Source organism: Sinohyriopsis cumingii, chromosome 16 (genome assembly GCF_028554795.1).
Source record: "Sinohyriopsis cumingii isolate HCF-2022 chromosome 16, ASM2855479v2, whole genome shotgun sequence".
NCBI classification, from domain to species: Eukaryota; Metazoa; Mollusca; class Bivalvia; order Unionida; family Unionidae; genus Sinohyriopsis; species Sinohyriopsis cumingii.
Genome location: NC_142976.1, coordinates 8,380,467 through 8,396,071, shown reverse-complemented (window position 1 = coordinate 8,396,071; position 15,605 = coordinate 8,380,467). Strand labels below are relative to the sequence as shown.

At 35.4% G+C, this 15,605-nt stretch overlaps 1 protein-coding gene across 3 annotated transcripts in view; it reads left to right on the top strand.

Moving 5' to 3' along the window:
• The first annotated feature begins 3,882 nt into the window (after positions 1-3,882).
• Positions 3,883-15,605, top strand: part of LOC149779901 (E3 ubiquitin-protein ligase UBR4-like) — a 274,868-nt gene continuing 263,145 nt past the window's right edge. For all 3 annotated transcript variants that reach the window (XM_089936591.1, XM_089936589.1, XM_089936590.1), the window contains exons 1-3: positions 3,883-4,007; positions 14,043-14,140; positions 14,598-14,701. In XM_089936591.1, the coding sequence (XP_089792717.1) occupies positions 3,886-4,007; positions 14,043-14,140; positions 14,598-14,701 (324 nt within the window). In that variant the 5' untranslated portion in view covers positions 3,883-3,885. The remainder of the gene's footprint in view (positions 4,008-14,042; positions 14,141-14,597; positions 14,702-15,605) is intronic.

Below are 15,605 nucleotides of genomic sequence, written 5' to 3'. Positions count from 1 at the left end.
TATCATTAGATACATTAAAAATGTTTCTCGATTGCTATCATGAAAAAATACAGCTGTGGTCATGTGCGGTGATCATGGTCAACCACCACCGTTTCTTTGGCCATCTCCAAAGGGTGGCTCAAGAATTTTGTGGATTAAAACGAGGAGATAAATGATGATCATAGATCTCGTGATGTAGAATTAAGGGATTTAAAAAAATTAATCATACTACAACCGAATAAAATTCAGTGTGAAAAAATGCGTGAACGACTTTCTGCAAGTGTGTAAACTAGATGATTTAACAGTAGCAAGTAGAAAGATAGTTCGTGATACACTTCAACAGCGGTTATTTTAGTTGCATAAAGAAAAAAATTCAGATCTACGTGTACTATTGTGGTATAGACCAGCTGAAACCCGACGACAAAATATCGACGTTGATATACCAGGACAGACTTAGAAACAGAATCTCGTATTAAATGATGTTGTTTTGGTTCCTGTGAATGTTGTTGAGGATGCGCTGAACGGGGATAAATCCCCGTGGACACTGGTATATGCAATTCATTCATCTCAGGGATTAACTAACTCTGAATCGCGAGTTTGGATTGTCGATGATCGTGTTGAATGGTCAAATGGTTTATCTCGCAGTGCCTTGAGTCAGAAGAATATCTCAGCTGCGGAGAATTGTCATGGACGCTACAGAAAACACCGATGATGTCCTCGATAAATGTCGAGATGACAGTGATATAGTAAGAAAATATTAGCTAAATATAAACAATGTGACCAAAAAAAAACCGCGACTTTGATCTCAATGTTGAATTTGTCATAGTGCTGAAGCAGCAACATAATAATCATTGTGCAAGCTGTAATTGTATAATATTGCGGCGATATTCAAAAAATGATCCAAGACACGTTACCATGGAGAGAAAAGATAATAGTCTTGGTCATACCCGCGAGAATGTGATGCTGACCTGTTTTGAGTGTAATCGAAGTAGGGGTGCTAGTTAAGTGATCTCGGTGGTAATTGTGTGTCTTCAGGAATTACTTATAATTGTTCACGTGTAAATCCACGTTGAGGAGCAGTTGAATCTAATCTGTAGATTGCAGGTCTACCCATGGATCTTACCACACTGGACATTTTATGTGTCGTAATACTCCAGATAAGAGCAGTAGCTCTTTTTTTACCACCTTCAAGTTCACCGGGTTCATATAAATATCTTACAGTAACATTACCCAATATTGTTTTTTTTGAAAAATTACGTCGTGATATGTTTTTTTTGTAATTGCATTCATTGGTTTCATGGCAGTTGTTCGAGTAATTTCATTACTTAATGCATTTACCACACTTGGTAATCTTGCAACCCAGTTGCGAGATCTTTTGTCTTGAATTATTTCCTTCGCATACTGATATCCAAACAATCTCTCAGCAAGCGTTCGATTAAATCGTTCAACAATTGCCTGATCACGATGGATTGCCGTATGTCCTCGTCGTATTTTGACGTTTGTTGCTTCATCAACGATGATAATGCACCCTGAAATTCTTTGGCAGGATCAACTTGTAGCAGCTGTGGCCATCGTAGACCACCACGTCAATAAATTCGTTCAAACGCAGAAGCTACTTCAGTTGCTGTTTTAATTAGTAGCGGCTCTGTTTATTTATATCTACATGCAACATCAATGACAGTTAACGCGTATTTCTATGTTACATGACATCTTCCAATTTTGATAATATCCTGTGGTAAAAATAAAATATCAGCCTGATGAACTTCATTAGGAACGCTGGCATCAAAATGTGCATACTGAATTGTTTTAGGCAGTGGTAAATAAATTTGCCATATTGCCTGTCGTGCTAACCATGTTCAGCAGTAGAACGTTCAATACCTGCTGTTTCGGCGAGTTTACTAATTGCTGCTCTACCTTTCCAGTATACTCTTGGGCTATAATAAATCTACTCCATTATGATAATAATCGGTTGATTAATTACTAGCAACTAATACAAGCTTACCTTTCATCGCAGATTTCACCAACCAATTAGCTAATGATTCTTTGAAAGATTTATTTTTTATGGAATTTAACGCATGAATTAATTTTACATCTGCAATATGTCTATCTTGTAGGTTTTTACTTTTATAAGCTACATCATGAGCGTGACACGCTTTATCAATAGCATTTACTGGATATTCACCTGGTTTTGGTTGATTCTGGTTATCAAGCCTGATATCAAGTCGAGTACCAGGACCACAGTAATTATATCACTGGTCCTGAGACTAAATCTGATGCCAAATATACAAAATGTATAGGAACATTAACGCAGCCGCGCTTAACTAATTGAATAAGAACACTTTCACTTAAAGAAGACTTCTCATATAAAGACAATGTACCTGATAAAAAAAGAATGCGAAGTTCGTGTGTCCCTTAATATTTTAATAAGGAGAGTCCTGGCAGAAGCAACGCAAGTAGTATAGAACCTTTCGAAATGAATGGTTCATAATTCTCGATAATAAAATCATATTTGACCCACCACCTATGTATTGCTTTCAATATCAAACCGTAAACTTGGCCTCTTGGAAATAAGAGTATTTGGAATAGCTCTGCATTTATTATGTTGCTTATTATATTGCATATTTTTCAACCTTAGCAATCATAAATAGCGCGCCATTTCTTATTACAATAAGTCCGCGTCGAAAGAGATAAGGATTTCTGACCAGTCTTATCAGAAGTTTGATTTATAAATGTTGTGCCAGATTGAGAGTTCTAAGAACTCATATGACGTTTTGACGCAGTTTTTACCAAAAGGAATTTTGAGAGAAAGACTTATTGACAAATTAAACTTTATAACTTTTTGCTCATCAAGAAAGGTTATGACATCACAATGGATGCAATTTTTAACTCTTCAAATAATACGAGCTGTCGGAGGTTATCTTAATTTTGATCATATAACACAAAGACTTTCTCATTCACATCCTTTACATCAAACAATAAATATCAGCAACACCAACATTAAATTCACTGTCAGTACGAAACATAGGTCTTGCTCTCGACGGTACTCTCATTGCACCAACACGTCGTAACATATGCAAGGCTGCATATCTTGAGCTGAGACACATCAGCTCCATTCGCAATTATCTTTCCGTTGATGCCACTAAATTACTTGTGTTCCTTAGTACTTTCAAGACTGGACTATTGTATCTCAATTCTGTCTGGTTTGTGTCAATAGCTACTCCAGAAACTTTAAAAAGTTCAAAACACAGCTGCTCAGATCATCCGTAGAGTACCACGATCATAGCATACCTTTCAAAGCTCTGTACCTACCCTGGCTATCCATTCGATCCAGAATCAAACACAAAATGTGTTCTCTGTGCTACGTTGCACTGACGGTCTCCAGTCCAACATACCTATCCGAACTCACTCATGTGTATACACCAGTAAGATACTTACGCTCCTCTTCTGACACTCGTATTTTCATTATTCCCACTATGAAAACAAATTCATATGGACAGTGTTCTTTTGCATACCAGGGCCCAGCAACGTGGAATGAATTGCCCACTGAACTTCGTGTCTAGAGGGCTCTCAAAACTCACTTATTTCGACTGCAAGAACAAACTTAAAGACCTAATAATGTTTCCTACCTTAAATATTCTCAATATGTTTTTTTTTAATGTTTTCTAATTTCATGGTGTTTGTTTTTGTAATCATATCATTATATGTTTTTAATCTTAAAGGCGTTGTCTAATGTTGTAAAGCGTTTAGAGCTTCTAAAGATTATGCGCTATACAAAGTCCTCATTATTATTATTATTATTATTGACAATCGGAAAGTTACTGTTATTGTGGCCAAGTCCAGGTTTTGATGTTTCGGATGTTTTTTCGATTGTACCAAACTGGAGATCTCGAAAATTCTCGTAATGTAATGAAGATGGCGACGAGTCCAGGGTTAACATGGTCGACAAGCGTCAAACCCCTTTTATCGGCATCCTACTCGTCCTTCAGCAAATCTGTTGTTACAGAATTCTGTGAAGCCATAATTTCAAGGTATTATATCCGTTATACATTGATTCCATCAAGCAATAAGTTACACAAATTAATGTGTGGAACCCAACTGTGTTTTCGACAACTTTGCCCACTTTTTTTCCGCAATTGACGTAGTTGTTTTCATAATATCACAGATTATAAATACCATTTTCATTCTGTTGTGGATTAGAAATACCGTTTATTGTTTGGAGTATTATTGTGTGCAATAGTTTATATGATGAAAATTTGATTACAAAATTGAAGTATTTTGCCTCTTTCACAGAGGGATTTCAATTTTGAGTTTATTTAAGACACCAGCCTAATACCTGTGCCTAAAAAAAATCTTTGAGCACTGCTTTTTCTTTCACAAAGGGATTTTTACCAAAGTGGTGAAAACAAAGGTTAATTTGCCGGATTGCATTCAGGACATGGTCATTTAAGAGATATGCGTTGGTACGTTACTGTCTTTAGAATGTATATGTGTAGTTTTTCAGTCTTCTTGCGATTCTGAAGTGAGAAAAGACGCGTGAGAAAAGGTCGAATCGAGCGAAGGGTTGTGGTCACGCTTGCACTCCTTGTGTTTATTTATATTACCGATAAGGGGGACCGCTCCGGTAGCCTAGTGGTTAGAGCGTCCGCCTCGGATGCGGGAGGTCGTGGGTTGGATCCCCGGCCAAGTCATACCAGAGACTTAAAAAATGGTACTAACAGCTGCCTCGCTTGGCGCTCAGCATTAAGAGGTTAGTGTTAGGACTGGTCGGCCTTGTGTCAGGATAATGTGACTGGGTGGGACATCATGCTACATGTCCGCAGCATGATGCCCCAGTGCTAGACATCACTATAAACTGCCACATTACAGACATCGTAACGATATGACTGAAAAATTGTTAAAGCTACGTTAAAAATCAAAATCACATCACATCACCGATAAGGGGATTTCATATTGTGAGGGATTTCGCCGTACTTTATTGATGAAACGTCAGACTCCTGTGCCTCTTTGACATTCAAAACGAGCATTGACAGTTGATACAGTAAAAGTCATGTAGGTCATGCATGTACAGTTATTCATCTTAAGTTAAATATAAATATATCTTTTAAAATGTAATGCTTTTTTTTCTCGAAGTCTCTTCAATCCTGATTATTGAATGCTCTTCGCAATAGCTGTTATAAAAAACTTCCATACAAAAATTATCGATCGTTATGAACTTTTACTATGGTGGTTAGTTACTAAATCAGGTAATCGTCACAATATAGGGAAATACGAAATTTGTTTAACAACATACGTACCTTTCATTATGTCATCACAGCATGCAACATTCAAATCTGGATTGTACTAGATCTCACCAGTAGATTGATTTCGTCCCAAAATTATCTATGCACAAGGTATTTTGAAAAATGCATTTTCAAGCTATAACATTAACTTCTTTGGTGGGGCCTAGAGTGGCAGAGTGGTCCAAAACACTCACCATTACAGATCACTGCGATTTCACCTCTGCATGGGTTCGAGTCACAGATTAGGCCAATGTGGTTATGTGAGAAAGCTTTCCAGTAGCTTCTCATTGGCTGGTGGTTCTTTCCGGGGTTTTCCTGGGTTCTTTCATTTATGCTTGCTGCCATGTATAGCCTATCTTGTGCTGAAAAATGGCATTAAATCCAAAAGCAACAGCAACTTCTTTGGATTTATCATTTTCTCATTATTACATATTTATACTTTTTCCCCCTACATAAACCCTAGGATATTATATCAGGAGCTGTTCAAAACTTGAAATCAAAAAATAATTTTTGACTTTTGGAAATAAGTTTTTTTGTCAAGAAACAGGAATTTGCAAACATTTAAAAAGTGGTAGCATTTTTGTAATAATACCTTAAAACGAAATAATTGTTAGGGTATTAATGAATTTATTTGAGCAAAATAAAATAGGACATTTAAAACAAAAAATTTCCTACGTAGGGTAATCAGATTAAATTGCCTCTGCATGTGAATTAGGATTCACATCACTTTGATTTACTCCAAAATATAAAGACAATCCTGGTGAATCAAAACTGAAAAATGTGCATCACTATCCATTGTTTTAATTTCATGGATGTATGTTCCTAAACACTGAGTAGCAAATAAACAAATTGAGATTATACTTAATGACACTTTGTCAAGATGGCGAAGGGTTAAGTCATATATATGACATTGTAGGTTGGTGCTGAAAATCACCAATGTAGCAATCAAGTTCATTAGCAATTGATCAGTCTTATTAAAATTTTCTATCTACTGTTTGAAAAGTTATGAACTGGCCATATGGTTTGTCAATTTTGGTCAAAAACGTATATGTAAATTTAAAGTTTTAACATATTTTCGAGCCTTGAGAATGATATCACTAAATATTGTTACTACTTCCGTCATACTGGCAGTGGATCATGCGGTTTTGATTACATGTCTAACCCACTTAATTCAAAACTCAATTTCAGGCAACATGCATCTGCTAAAAAAATTAAATATATAAAGTAGTAAAATTGTTGCTCTTTCTAGAACTGTATGTGTAGAGCGCATATTTGGCTGAATAAGAGGATAAAATGCAATCTGAATATTTTGTTGCATCATTACTTGCCTTAAAACACGTGATAAAATTAAAATAATGCCAAATGCACAAACTTTGTTTTCTTTACTTGACATAAAAAACAATAATTCCTTGCAAGACATTATCACTTTAACACAGGGTATGGTGCAAAAAGAGACCTATTCAGAGCTCTGGACCTAACGTTAATTTTAAAAAACATATTAGAATTATCCCCTCCTTGCTTGCACATAGCTACAAAAAAGTCTAACCACTTTAGCATTGATTGTGCCATAGGTACTTCCCTGGGTGTGTACATTATATCCTTCCAAAGGAATATGGATCAATGATGATCCATATAAAGTGAAGGATTATCGTTTAAAAGGCTGTAGAATAAAATTCTAAAAAAATGACACCCATTACTTAAATAATCAATGTGGAACACATACATGACCTGCATGACTTTTACTAAATTAAACTCAGACATTACATGTACTTGTAAAGTAGACATTTAAACCAGTAAGTTGTCCAGGGCCACTTGTTATCATTTTTACAGAAGCAGATTCAGTAGATGAATGAATTTCCTAATTTAATAATTTAATAATGCAGAGCTCTTGTTAAGCAGGGTATTTACGTAATGTATGCAGAAATGTAGTTTTAACTGCATAAAAAAATATGAAAGAATTAAATTTTAAGCTTTTAAACCTGAGTAGGGTCAGAAAAATTCATATCCTGGAGCCTGGAATAACCCAGAATAAATGTTGGGTAACCATTTTTCCCCAAAGTGAAAGACTGGTCAGCAGCCCCAAAAGTATTATTAAATCATTTTCATGTTAAAAATTGTAGTGGAAATTTTTTAATATTTTCCAGCAACAAAAATTTGATACTTAAATTACCCCATTAGTTACCTCAGGTGCCAGCAAATTCTCTATAAAATTTGTTAGTAATTGGTGTTGGATGATTCAAAATATACACAAATCCACATGTTTGCTTATCTGATCAAGTAATTACAGTTCAGGCTGCTAGCCCCTCAGGATGAACCCTTAAAGAAATTAGATTAGTGCCTCCATATTGTTTGTCCAATATTGGTAGCAGTATTTTTTATCAATGACTTGACACAATGAACGTTTATGATTTAGTGGTACGGTTTCTTGTTTTTAAGTAGATGAAGAAATGGGCACTCGCTGTAGAACACGTCACTGTTGTTTTAGCTTATTGGAATATGGCAAGTATAAAGAATCAAACAGTCGCAACATATATGTATGGTAATGAATAAACAAAATTCCGAAATTAATGAACTCATCAGTCGTAATGATATAAACTCAGATAAACATAAAGTATCAGTAAGTTTGTTTTTAGTGGTGTCCAACTACCAGAAAGATAACACACAACAAGACTGGTTTCCCATCATTGGTTTAGAAGCTGATGTATCGGACTACAGAAAAAAGAAATTGTGTTTTTAGCATATTTTTTGCCTGAAGAAGCTTACACTTAAGTGTGAAACTAGTTGTACAGATTTTTCTTCATTTGTTTTGTTTTTTGTGTGATATATTTTGTTAAAACAGAAGTGTATAGAATTTTGAGGCATAGCATATTCCTTTGTTTTTAAAAAAAGCAGTGCTCAAAGATTTTTTTTTTAGGCACAGGTATTAGGCTGGTGTCTTAAATAAACTCAAAGCCCTGACTGAAATTCCACAAGTCTGGACAGTTTGTATCTGTCAACTCTCAAGCCGGGCAGAAAACCTCATGATTAATTATTTTTCCACAGCTACCTCCAGATCTCATAATATATCCCGATTTTTCACAGAGAACTCTTGATTATTACATTATGTCTGTCAATTTTCATTTCACAGAGGGAAAAAACGTAAATATATATATCTTATGCAATCCACAGATGCCATGTTCTATTATATCACATGTGAATACAGTTGTGACAAAATAATTAATATCACACTACAAAGTGTTTTTTTCTTCAGTAAATAGAATGCTAAGATTAAACATAATTTATGTAAATTTCTGATTTTTAAAAAAAACTTACAACAGTACTATAGTAAAAAAAAAGATACAAAAAAATTAAATTGGCACCAGTAAGCTTCAATCCCACGAATAATCTCTTTGAATGCTGTGTAATTTTTTCTGCAAACAAAATCACATCTCCCTTTCTGCCAAAGAAACTTGGCGAGTAAACACCTGGCTTTTCTCTACCATATATATAAATTTGAATTACCATAATTATATTAAAAGAAGGAATAAAACAAATGTACCACAAAGTATATGTGCCTCCAAAGAACTAATTCTAGTTCAGAGTAAATATTTTTTTTAGTAAACAGTGTTACATGCTTTTAGAGTTAAATCTAAGGAAATAAGGTGGGGTTTTAAACATGGGAAAAACAGTTGCCACACATATGGTAACTGCAGATTTTGAACTGTTAAAATGAAGTTCTAGGCATTGTAAGTTACAGCAAAATAGGGCATTGTTTATATGCCAATCAATTGCTGGTGCTTATACACACACACTGTAGAACGTGGTTTCTTGAAAGTATGTCCGAAGGGTGATCGTTTTCACAAGATAAATGCAATGATAAGAATTAACTGTTAATTAGTCACACTGGCCTTGTGCTTGTGTACTTAAGTCTAAGTTTTAGCTATTATGCAGTTCAGCCACAGCTGACCAGAATATGAAATGGGTGGCTTGTCTTGGAGGAAAATAAGGCGTGTCACAGGAAAAAATGGTGCATCCCATGAGCAGTCGCACATTGGGGCAGGGGGGTGGGGGAAATAGTTGCCTCCCCCAATTTCACCTTTAAATATTTTTTGGCCTATGTCCATCAAATTTCATGGCTGATTTCTAAGTGTGCCCCCCCCCCCCCCCCATGTTTCTGCAGGTGTCTCTGGTATGTTCTTTGAGAATTTCACCCTTTTTGGACATGGAAGTTCTGTCAATGTTTATTGAAACTGGTGCTTAAAAAAATGCAGCATATAAACCTCCCCATTTTAGGTCCAAATCTCGATATATTATTTGTCATTCTCCCTACTTCTCTTTTAAAAAATTGACAGGTAAGCCGAACTCTAATTTCTACAAGCCCAGAATTTCCCCTTTTTTTTAATATTGGCACTAGTTACAATTTGAATATAAATTTGATGAAAATGAATTACACTTGAACACTACTCCCATAACTGAATTGATCATGCTTTGCATTCTTTATATGCAGTAAAATCTGACAGCAAGGAAATGTTGCCATGGTTCACAAACTTGTGACAAATATAATACATAGCGGCTTAAACATTTTCATTCAAGGCAATAATATGTAATAGCTTTTGTTCTTGTACACGCATCTATCATCTCTTTGATTTAACTATAATGAGTTGTTCCACTTGCTGATCCTATGCAAATTAGCAAAATGGTTTCACCCACTGCAACCTAAAACACATTTCACTTAGTATTGTCAGCCAGTTAATGTGAAACATTAATTTTATAACTGACCTCTTTTCCTATAATTGCTGCTATTTAAACTGCCCAAGGGGTAGTTTTGTGTCAGTTCCAATCATTGCAGATTACTGTTTATACATACTACATGTAGCAGGCATAGACTGAAAGGTTTTTTTTTTGTTGTGTTTTTATTTTTTATTTATTTTAAGATTACTGAAAATTGTGTTTTCTTGAAACATGACTATGTCAGTGGATTTGGGAGTACAAAATCATATTTTTAGCAAAGCTTTCATATGAATAACATCGGATCTCAATTTCACGTAGGACAGTGGTAATCAGATTTAGATTGCACTGTGTTATGGCATGTATGTTCCTGGGCAAATTATTTTTTTCTCAACCTCACTTTAAATATAGGATGGGCCCACACTTAAATTAGAGGGACCATGTATTGGGATGTCATTTTTTGAGCACTGAAAGTATTTAGAATTGTGAGACTGAGTGCCAGTGACTTTGCATTTACCAATAGTGAAGTTCATTTAAGCAGTCAAATAAAGGTATTAGACTATAGGATTTGTGGAGTGATTATTTCTGTTGGTTGCAACATGTGATTTTCACATGCATTCATCTAGATATATTTTGTGAATAATTCGAATTTCAGTGCTGCTTCTGCTGCACTACTTGGCGATTTCCCTTAAATTCAGATAGAAGGATTGATCTTTTGCCTGATTGGTGTCATAACCCTGTGTAAATTTGGAAGAAATTCACTGATTATTACCTTTATGAGCATCTGTCTTAACTGCAAACACAGAAACACACAGAAGTACATGCTGTTTTGAATCTACATCTGATATTAAGCTTATATAAAAGTTGGAATGAAATTGCATGCAAATATTTATTTACAAACACATCTCTGGGCTGTACAAAGACTATTAGGTTCTTTTCTGGGCGTTATCATTCAGAAATGGTCTTCATTCTATAGTTTAATAATTTTCTTCATATTGGAATTGTTAACTGCAAATATTTAGCAATGTTACAAAAGACTACACTACACACTAGTATGCTAACATGAATACCGAGTTTGATTTCTGCTTCTTGGTTTACACAACATCTGCTGTTGTATAATTTGCACACAGTAATAAAAACCATACATAATTTGCTTCCAACTAAAACTTAATTAACAGATTGAATTTATGACACATTTCATAACATACTATAGCTTCACCACAATCAAGACAACTTTTATTCATGCTTTTTTTAAGTCAGCAGTTACCAATGAAACAAAAACATCAAGAAATATTTTGTGATCAATGACTTTAAGATATTTGGGATTTTCTTTACCCATAATTAAAATGATACATGTATTTTAATGGAACATAGAAAGACAATTTAATAGCAGTGTTTGGAAATGCACAAGGAGTTAATGATAACCTTTTCAGTTATAATTTGTTCTATAATATGCAAGCTGGAAATTCCTTCTCACACAACTTGACATGCTTTTCTTGTTGGATGATTTATCAACTAATTACCTCACAATCAATTATAATCATTAGGATTCGTAGACTCAACAATTTACATGTAACACAACTCTATGCATGTTTTAAATTAACAGCAGTTTCTAGTGGAATTTGTATCAGAATTTTTTTTCTTCAAAATTGTCACAAGAATTTTTTATCCAGCCTAAACTTGAAAGTACATGTATTAGCATATAGCAGGTATGCCTTGAAAGTACATGTATTAGCATATAGCAAGTATGCCTTGAAAGTACATGTATTAGCATATAACAGGTATGCCTTGAAAGTACATGTACTAGCATATAGCAGGTATGCCTTGAAAGTACATGTACTAGCATATAGTAGGTATGCCTTGAAAGTACATGTACTAGCATATAGCAGGTATGCCTTGTGTTCATAGGTGAAAATGTGAAGGTATAACATAGTGCAATTATAGCACAGAATTACACGTGCATGTATCACTATTAGCCAGTCCAAGTGTCTTTAGTTTAAACATCTCTGCTGGTAAATTATCTCTGGAACCTATCAGGGTATGGTAATTTCCTATTTGTTGAGGGTCAGTTTGTCATTGGATTGTTCTCTGTCACAGCCAGTGATGTCTAAAAAGTAAAAGAAAAAAGTAGTGAAAAACAACTTGTTGTGCTTGTAAAATCTTTTGCTGTGTTGTGCTTGATATTTTTTACTTTTAGCACTCCAGTAGGAATTGTTGTAGAGCTAGGATATGTGCATTCCTATTTTATTTCTGTACTTTATGAAAGATAACAAGTAATTTTTCAAACATTCTGCCCTTTTTCTGTACCTGCTTTCATTTAACATCATCACATTTTGTTTCCTTTTGTAAGATCCTTTGATCTCTTGTAACAAGCTTCCTAATTTGACATAGTTTGTTCATCCAGATTTGTTCCCTTTTTTATCAGTAATATGGGTTTTTGTTAGATGTGCTGTTAAAAAAAACTTTTTTTCACTTGAAAATACTGTGCCATAAATACACCTTTACATTAACTCATTCGGCCCCAGAGGTTTTTGTCATTTTTGTCTGAAATGTGCGTAGGAACGAGATTTGGGGTGCTATTTCTGAACACATCGTAATACAGCGGTTTTCAACAGATTATCCATGAGAATAATGCCTAGTTGTATTAGAAACATCAATTTCCATTGGTTATTTTGCTTGCGCATGAGCAGAAGGGTAAAAGTTGGAGTTCTTTTTTTTTTTTTTTTTTTTTTTTTTTTTTGCTTAATAGACCCATCATTTTCGTATGGAGACCGCAATTTATTCCAAATGCCCACCTTATCCTAGTTTTTGCAAAGGTTCACCTGTCTGTGTTCAGTTAAGACCGGTATGCCTTAGATCTGAGGCCAAAAGGTCTAAAATCCGGACACAAAATCGCATTCCGATCTCGAGCGAATTTTGGGTGAAAAAAAACCGGGTCCAAAAAATGAGCTTTTTCTCTCTGTATTTTGTAGTGCAACTAGAACTTCCAGATTATTTGCTACCATTTTAGAGCTATATCTGTCTGCTTTTTTTTAATACCACCCACGTTGGTCTATCTTAAATGGCCTCGATGCTGCAGGGCTTTGAAGTAGGGTACAGCCTCATCACGCCTACAGACGGGATCGGGGCTGAATCGGTTAATGGGTATGCGGGAGGTCATGGGTTCCATACGCAGTCGAGTCATACCAAAGACTTAAATGGTACTAACAGCTACCTCCCTTGGCGCTCAGCATTAAGAGGTTAGTGTTAGGATTGGTATGCAAGATGTCAGGATAATGTGACTGGGTGGGACATCATGCTACATGTCTGTTGCATGATGCCCCAGTGCAAGACATCACTATAAACTGCCACACTGCATACATCGGAGCAATATGAATGAAAAATTGTTAAAGCTATGTTTAAAATCCAAATCACACACATGCGCATTAATGGATATGCATCTCATTGTGCAGTGTTGTCATACATAACAGCAAACTGAGGCTAACTCAACAGCTCATGGAGGTAATGCAGATTTATAATTTTGGAGTGTCTAACTCTCCACCAGTTTTCACCTAAATTTGGGAAAATTGTTTATTGTTGTTGTGGGGTTTAACACCATATTTCAGCACATGATAGGCTGTGCATGGCGGCCAGTATTAATGGTGGAGGAAGAACCCGGGAAAACCCCAGAAAGAATCACTGACCCACGAGAAGCTACTGGCAAGCTTTCTCACATACCCACGTTAGCCGAATCCTAGACTCGAACCCACACAGACAGGTGAGATGGCAGTGATCCGTAGCAGAGCGCTTTAGACCACTCGGGGCCCCAGATAATTGTTTATAGTAAATTGTACTGTAAAACTTACTTTTAATTTGTGCATACAGTACTGTTCAACAAAAAGTAAGAACTTTTTTGTCCAGATGTTTACCATCTGTATATATTCAGTACTATATTGCCATTTACTTTGTGGGTCTGCATTTTATTTTTTTCAGGCAAAAAATATCATGTCTAGCAGAATAAATACATGCTATAGTGCCATGTAATTATATCAATAAATAAATAATTTCAAAAATAATTATAAATGTTTTATTTTGTAGTGAAAAGGACATTCTGCAGCATGAGGACATATATGAACCATTTTATTCCTCCTTTGTGGCCTTGGCCTCCCATTTCCTCAGTGCCAGTGCAGGAGAAGGTAAGTTGTGCTCCACATACATGAACACAGACATTTGTGGCCCAGGCCACCAATTTATTCAGTGATAGTTCAAGAGGAGGTGAGTTGTACTCCACACACATTATTCTATTTGTTTGTGGTCTGGCCTTCCATTTTCTCAGTTCCTTTGTAGGAGATGGGTTGTGCTCCACACACATGCAAACACTTCTTGTTTGGTGTTCTTCTCCTATTTCCTTAGTGCTCGTGCAGGAGGATGTTGATTGTAATCAAGCCACAAGTACATAAAAACAGACTTGTATTTTTCTCCTCATTTGTGGCCTGGCCATCCATTTCCTTGGTGACAGTGCAGAAGGTGATTTTATGTTCCACACACACACGTACACTTGTGATCCTGGAAAATATGAGTTGTGCCCCATACATGTGAATGTATTAATATCACTGTATTTGCATGTTTTAATAATAATTTCTCAATTTTCAGTATCAAAGCCTGCCTTGTCCACAGTTACCAATTCCTGTGGCGTGTTATTGAAGTTCCTACTTAACAGACTTCAAAACCCAAATGAGAGTTCTACAATTTCACCAGTAAGTTTGATCAAGATAGTAGTATAAGATAGAGTTCATCATAAAGTTGGATTTTCTTTGTGAAAAAAAATGATATTTGCATTTTTTAAAATCATGCCGATTAGTTTCAGACACTTACTCCAGCTTTAGGAATTAGAAATATGCATTATAGCAGTTCAGAATATGGGATGCTCTTATATAATCTACATGTTTTTATGCTGATTTTTTTTCTCTCACAATAAGACCTTGGTTAAACTTTATTTTCTGTAGTAAATATAAAGAAGTTGGATGAAATTAATACATTACAATACTGATCATCTGCAACCATTTAATGAAATATGGGTGGCACCAGTGATGGTGTCTTTCAGCCAGTAATTGGAAAAATATCTTGGAAATGCTTCATTAGCTGTTGTTGCACATACCGGCACCTTCATGACAAAATGTGATGTGAACATCACAACCATTATCTAGCATTCATTGCAGCACTTAAGTGTTATGACTTGTTTTTCATTGAAACATTCCCATGTTTTTTTTTTAAGCATGAACTCATGGATGAAATTTCATTTTCTCAGCATGTGCAGATAATTACATAAAGGTATAATAATGGACTCTATTTTGTCTGCCATACATGAGTGTTCTGTGCCAGATTCTGGCAATTTGCCCTATTTACTTTGTATCACTCAATCTGAGTATTTCTTAGGTGAGGTTTGGTGGCAGATCGATGCTATGTTTTGACTGGGATGGTGGAGTCTTTTCATAAGTAACCACAACCAATAATTTCTACACACAGACTTATTATGGTGCCTTTTTGAGCCTAAGTTAAAATGGTGCTTTTACCGTGGAAGCCATCTTGAAAATCTTGTAATAGCTTCTCCTTCTAAATGGAAAGTCAGATTGACATGCAGTTTTTACCAGATGACTTTTT